The sequence below is a fragment of the Procambarus clarkii genome, chromosome 63, assembly GCF_040958095.1.
Source record: "Procambarus clarkii isolate CNS0578487 chromosome 63, FALCON_Pclarkii_2.0, whole genome shotgun sequence".
Taxonomy (NCBI): Eukaryota; Metazoa; Arthropoda; class Malacostraca; order Decapoda; family Cambaridae; genus Procambarus; species Procambarus clarkii.
This window is the reverse complement of record NC_091212.1, coordinates 10117774-10124811: the sequence shown is the minus strand read 5'-3', so window position 1 is coordinate 10124811 and position 7038 is coordinate 10117774. Positions and strand designations below refer to the sequence as shown.

Here is a 7038-nt window from a genome sequence, read left to right as displayed (position 1 = left end):
TACTTAAAAATTAACAAATACAACATTGAGTGGGCCAGTTTGACGAGCCTAGCCTGCGGACAGGTTGCTTATAGGAGGTTAAATGTACAAACAACTGCTGTGGGTGGACTTTGGGGATGTCGTCTAATATATGTAAGTTATATCATGCTATTTGGTCTAATAGCATGACAATTTGCTAATTTAATGCTCTTTTCCACAGTGTTTACACTTTAGAGTGCTCAAGGTCTGGACATCCATTACCTGCTATAAGCAGCCATATGCTAGCCTAATTCGGATATTTATAGTGTCACACTGTCATGTGGATGTTAATTAAGTGTCTTCCCATACATATCATAGATATTAATGAAAGTTCTTTCTGCCCTTCGAGTGTCTGTCATTTATCTTCTGTCAGACCTAATTCTTTTTACGTGGTGACTAACAATTAACGATTTCATGTTTGTTACCTGCGGGTTTAGCTTCCTTGTGTGGTTCATCGTGATAGGAAACACTTACGAGTGACAGTAGCAAGACAAAGGTTCTGAAACCATTCCTTAGTGCAGTGATTAACTTATATATATGATTGATATCATAAGGTTCGTATATTTCTTTTTGACAATAGTAGTCTGTGAAAATCAGAGTCAATAGTGTCAAATGTTGCTGCTTTTGAATTCCACTAGGCCTTCCTTATTCTATTTGCGGTGGCTGTGTATGAAGATACACATTGTTGTTGTGTTGATTTAGGGGCGACGACGATAAGCAGATACACATCATCAACTGAATTAAAAACACCACTTAATGGTACCATCCAGTTGCCTCACATTGCTAGTCAGGTCAAACCCGCCAACTCGGCCCACAGTTTTTGAATACATTTACTAAGAAATATTAGTACACGATTAAAAATGTTCAGTTAAAACACAGTTTATTTGGCTGACAAAATGTTTTACATAAAGTTTGTTTTTAATTTTTTTATGATATATTTTTTTTCGTCAACTCGTGACTGATTTGTGCACCTCCTTATCTTCCTTTAGGCTTTGTTAATGGCGTTAGATAATACCGAAACGTAAGCCAATGAAAGAATAATAATTGTATTTATTCAAGCCCAGGTGTTGATATAGCTATCTCTCTGGTATATACGAGTAAACACAACGTAACCACAACGTCTTTTTTTTACTACGTTTGCGTTCTTTCAGCGTTATGACAACGTAATTATGTTGAAAACGTTCGGGTTACGTTGGTTTTGTTGTATATATATATATATATATATATATATATAATCAGTATTACGTTGATTACTTTAGTGAAATGTACAGTTAGCGAATAATATTTTTAGTTTTGTAGCAAGGCCTACCTCTTATTCTGTGTCACTAGAGTGACTTAACTCATAAATAGATTCTATATTTACATCAGTGTTTGTACTGAGCCAATATTAGCTGGCAGACAATGTTTTGTGAAGCCTTAAGACTGTATGCTCTCCTTGGCTCATGGAGCCCACGGAAAATGAACCTCGTGTTGGATTTATTATGGCGAATAAATAATAATATTTATTATTTGTAATAGGATAGTGACTTGTTTTACGAGATGCTTAGTTACTCGGTGATCCCCAGGCAAGTCGTCTCTAGACTATAACTTTTTATGCCTATATACATAGCCTATACATGCCTATACATACAGATTTAAAGTAACAAGACAAAGCCAGCTGTTATCTGTCAATTGTGTTATCAACATGCCGATGCCTCCATCAGGCTGTGTAAGTGATTTTTCGTAGCAACTCAACTGTAGGAAATTTATACCTCTTTTTTTTTTAGACATTACTGGTTTTGCAAGACCCCGCTGTACCTTACTTAGCTCTGCCCTCACTCACATCTCAAGTTCACTCTAAGTGATCTGACGTTCACTCTAAGTGATCTGACGATGAGAAATACATTGTGTGGTGCATCAATGCAGAAATGCTTTTTAGCCTATCTTTCTGTATATTGTAAATACGTACCATATTATTATGCATGGAAGTGATGGCAATGGAAAAAGGGTTTAAATTCTTGTTAAAATTTGGTCAGGAACTTACAAAATGTATTTATACAGCAATGCGATAATAATATATGAAAATAGCCACTAGGAAATTATAATGTTATTTATGTTTAATTTCCAACACTAATTGAGCAGTAAAATACCACTTTACAACAGATACATTGAAATAAATAAATAAAAATAAATATCCTTGTATATATATATATATATATATATATATATATATATATATATATATATATATATATATATATAGTGTGTGTGTGTGTCTTTGTGTGAATGTATATGTGATCACATGGTCACTGAACGTTCAGCATCAGCATTTTGTATAAATATACACTGCTGTTTTGGTAATGCAAAACTAGCATTGAGGTACCACATTCTATAATAATGATGATATCTGAGCACGTTGTAGCAAGGCTGAGGTAGGGTGAAGAACGAGTTTTAGCACCAGTAACTCGTCATTGTCAACGAGTCGTGGTACTCTGTGATGAAGCACGAGTTTTAGCACCAGTAACTCGTCATTGTCAACGAGTCCTGGCACTCTGTGTGATGAAGCACAAGTTTCAGCACCAGTAACTCGTCATTGTCAACGAGTCCTGGCACTCTGTGTGATGAAGCACAAGTTTCAGCACCAGTAACTCGTCATTGTCAACGAGTCGTGGTACTCTGTGTGATGAAGCACAAGTTTCAGCACCAGTAACTCGTCATTGTCAACGAGTCGTGGTACTCTGTGTGATGAAGCACGAGTTTCAGCACCAGTAACTCTTCAAGGCTTGCTAATCGTCGATAATCCTGCTCGTTCTTCAAAAGTTTGCTTATTTGTTTGTTACCTCATGTTTACTAGGCTAACTTAAGCCTCAGAATTGTGTGTGTGTGTGTTTATCATAATTTATGATATGTCCTTTAGCTCCTTAGGTAAGGCCAAAGGGTAAGGATATGGGAGCAGTATTTATCTGCCGGGTTCTATTATAACTCCCAGGGTCCGTAATACCAAGGGAGGTCTTTAGAATGTAAGATGGGACTAAAGTCCCCAACAGCTGCACAAATCTGTATGTCAGAATTTATGTGATTTCTTGTTGCCATTGTGACATGACATTTAATTAATGCAATAACCCTCGTGTGTCATGATGACAATGCTAATAACATTAACTTAGTCATATAGATTTTATCACTATCTAGAAATTTCGACCCAGTTTGCCTGTGTCTGATATGGACAAACGTTTATAGGTTAATTCTAGGCCATTTTGATGTTGCTTTCCTATTCGTGTCCGTCCCAAACAGTACCATACAAATTTTGACTAGGAAATATGCATTGCAGTTAAGATGTTCCAAGCTATAAGTCTACAGTCAGTACCTGTAGAGGATATTGTGTAGAATACCAATATGTGAAGAGTAACCCTAACCTCTTATTACCTTAAGTTTTTATGTACATCATGTATGACCGAGAATTGCTTTATATTAAAATAAATATTCGTGAAGGACTCTCTCTCTCTCTGGAAAGTGTGGGACGTTATCTCAGCAGTGCATTTCTTCGTTAAGAAAATAATAAACAGTGAGTTTTACATTCGTACTCGCACTTCCATTGTTAGTTTCAGGCATTTATTCAAGCTCAGGAATTGTGGAATGCGGTTTCAGATGTTTATGCGACACACTAATAATGTGTTCATTATGATTAGCATTATTGCATGTATTAATACTATTGTCAATTATGATTATTAGTTTCATTTTATTATGGCATTATTATTATTATTATTATCATTATTACTATTGAAAAAATCAACTGGAGCTCTGAGGTGACTCGAACCCGCGACTCAAAGAATCCTAGTCGCTGACGCTTAAAATTCAAAGAACCTGATTTCCACTGAAATTAAATAAGTGTGATTTCTGTGTGTATCTGATGTTGGAACGAACAATGGATAACCTATGTTGCCTATCCCCCCCCCCCCAAGAACTTGTGGGGGTCATACTTAAAACTTGGACTGGCTTCAGCACGGGCCTCCAGACTTCCTGTAAACTCAGGTGAAATCCAGTAGAAAGGACTGCCACGTCAGGGTGGTGTAATGGTTATTTATCGTCATCGCCTGGGAGTCTCTGGTTGTGGGTTCGAGTCTCCTCAGAGCTCCAGTTGATTATCTCATTAATATATATCAACGTTAGTGTGATTTCTCCAGAAATTATTATTACTAATCATTATTGGCGTGCAGGAAGGACAAAGATTTTTTTAAATAAAAAGAGATGCATTTCGGCAGAATAATAAATGGCATCAATACATATTACGATTAGTGAAAGTGATAACGCACAAATATATCAAGTATTACAAGCACAACATTTACTAACTCAGCTGTATCCGTCACCAGGACTCTCTACTACTTTAAAATAAACGCAGAAATTAGGAAATACGGAATATGCTAATGATAATATAGTATATTATTTGGCCACTTGTGCGGGGTTTTTTTATTAGCGAAGGAATTATATCACAGTAATGATTTACGCGTTTGTGTAGTGATGGTTAATTAAGTTGATGGTGTCTGGTGTAGTTAAGGCTGGTTACTGATGTATAAAGTCTGGTTACTGATGTATTAGATCAGGTTACTGATGTATTAGGTCTGGTTACTGATGTATTTGATCAGGTTACTGATGTATTAGGTCTGGTTACTGATGTATTTGATCAGGTTACTGATGTATTAGATCAGGTTACTGATGTATTAGGTCTGGTTACTGATGTATTAGGTCTGGTTACTGATGTATTAGGTCTGGTTACTGATGTATTAGGTCTGGTTACTGATGTATAAAGTCTGGTTACTGATGTATTTGATCAGGTTACTGATGTATTAGGTCTGGTTACTGATGTATTAGGTCTGGTTACTGATGTATTTGATCAGGTTACTGATGTATTAGATCAGGTTACTGATGTATTAGGTCTGGTTACTGATGTATTAGGTCTGGTTACTGATGTATTAGGTCTGGTTACTGATGTATTAGGTCTGGTTACTGATGTATAAAGTCTGGTTACTGATGTATTTGATCAGGTTACTGATGTATTAGGTCTGGTTACTGATGTATTAGGTCTGGTTACTGATGTATTAGGTCTGGTTACTGATGTATTAGGTCTGGTTACTGATGTATTTGATCAGGTTACTGATGTATTTGATCATGTTACTGATGTATTAGGTCTGGTTACTGATGTATTAGGTCTGGTTACTGATGTATTAGGTCTGGTTACTGATGTATTTGATCAGGTTACTGATGTATTAGGTCTGGTTACTGATGTATTAGGTCTGGTTACTGATGTATTTGATCAGGTTACTGATGTATAAGGTCTGGTTACTGATGTATTAGGTCTGGTTACTGATGTATTAGGTCTGGTTACTGATGTATTTGATCAGGTTACTGATGTATTAGGTCTGGTTACTGATGTATTAGGTCTGGTTTCTGATGTATTTGATCAGGTTACTGATGTATTAGGTCTGGTTACTGATGTATTAGGTCTGGTTACTGATGTATTAGGTCTGGTTCCTGATGTATTTGATCAGGTTACTGATGTATTAGGTCTGGTTACTGATGTATTTGATCAGGTTACTGATGTATAAGGTCTGGTTATTGATGTATTAGGTCTGGTTACTGATGTATTAGGTCTGGTTACTGATGTATTAGGTCTGGTTACTGATGTATTTGATCAGGTTACTGATGTATAAGGTCTGGTTACTGATGTATTAGGTCTGGTTACTGATGTATTTGATCAGGTTACTGATGTATAAGGTCTGGTTACTGATGTATTAGGTCTGGTTACTGATGTATTAGGTCTGGTTACTGATGTATTTGATCATGTTACTGATGTGTTAGGTCTGGTTACATGATTTAATACTTACATTTCAGTATAATTTTGCAGTCTTGATGTCAAAACCATTAATGTTGAATGTTATATATATATATATATATATATATATATATATATATATATATATATATATATATATATATATATATATATATATATATATATATATGTCGTACCTAGTAGCCAGAACGCACTTCTCAGCCTACTATGCTAGGCCGGATTTGCCTAATAAGCCACGTTTTCCTGAATTATTATATTTTCTCTATTTTTTTTCTTATGAAAAGATAAAGCTGCCCATTTCATTATGTATGAGGTCAATTTTTTTTTATTGGAGTTAAAATTAACGTAGATATATGACCGAACATAACCAACCCTACCTAACCTAACCTAACCTATCTTAATAGGTTAGGTTAGGTTAGGTGGCAGAAAAAGTTAGGTTAGGTTAGGTTAGGTAGGTTAGGTAGTCGAAAAACAATTAATTTATGAAAACTTGGCTTATTAGGCAAATCGGGCCTTGCATAATAGGCTGAGTAGTGCGTTCTGGCTACTAGGTACGACATATATATATATATATATATATATATATATATATATATATATATATATATATATATATATATATATATATATATATATTTATATATATATATATATATATATATATATATATATATATATATATATATATATATATATATATATATCTTCGACCCCTCAGAGAACTGGAACTCAGGGCGCCAGGGTTCGAACCTCCGTCTCCCCACCAACAGCACGGGTACATGACCACTGCACATGTTATTCATATAGAACAAATAAGCCTACCCTAAATAATAATCATGTGCAATAGTTAGTAACCACTTCTTGGGCGGGACGGTAGAGCGACGGTCTCACGTCATGAAGGTCGGCGTTTAGTCCCCGACCGTCCACAAGTGGTTGGACACCATTCCTTCCCTCCGTCCCATCCCAAATCCTTATCCTGATCCCTTCCAAGTGCTATATAGTCGTAATGGCTTGGCGCTTTTCCCCCTGATAATTACCTTACCTCAATAGTTAGTATCGTTCTAACATTTTGCATCGTTAAGAATAATATGTCAATAGATTATAGCACTGTGTATTAATTTCTTATTATAAGTAAAAAGTATTTTATAACAGGCAACAAATAATTAGGGTTAAAAGGTGTCCATTAAAAATTT

The 7038-nt window shown here is 35.4% G+C and overlaps 1 protein-coding gene across 1 annotated transcript; it reads left to right on the top strand.

Annotated features, from left to right (window-relative positions):
- The first annotated feature begins 1702 nt into the window (after nt 1-1702).
- On the top strand, nt 1703-5597 carry LOC138354491 (uncharacterized protein PFD1115c-like). Its single transcript, XM_069308844.1, has 4 exons — nt 1703-1726; nt 4638-4793; nt 5037-5309; nt 5394-5597. Exons 1-4 carry the CDS (start codon nt 1703-1705, stop codon nt 5595-5597), a joined length of 657 nt encoding a protein of 218 aa, XP_069164945.1.
- Nucleotides 5598-7038: the final 1441 nt, after the last annotated feature.

What these genes read in the sequence shown, in the direction of transcription:
- LOC138354491 (XM_069308844.1), top strand. Translation starts at nt 1,703, where the DNA reads ATGCCGATGCCTCCATCAGGCTGT. An exon ending in TATTAGGTCTGGTTACTGAT is followed by an intron (nt 4,794 to 5,036) that starts GTATAAAGTCTG and finishes GTATTTGATCAG; the next exon opens with GTTACTGATGTATTAGGTCT. An exon ending in TTACTGATGTATTTGATCAG is followed by an intron (nt 5,310 to 5,393) that starts GTTACTGATGTA and finishes GTATTTGATCAG; the next exon opens with GTTACTGATGTATTAGGTCT.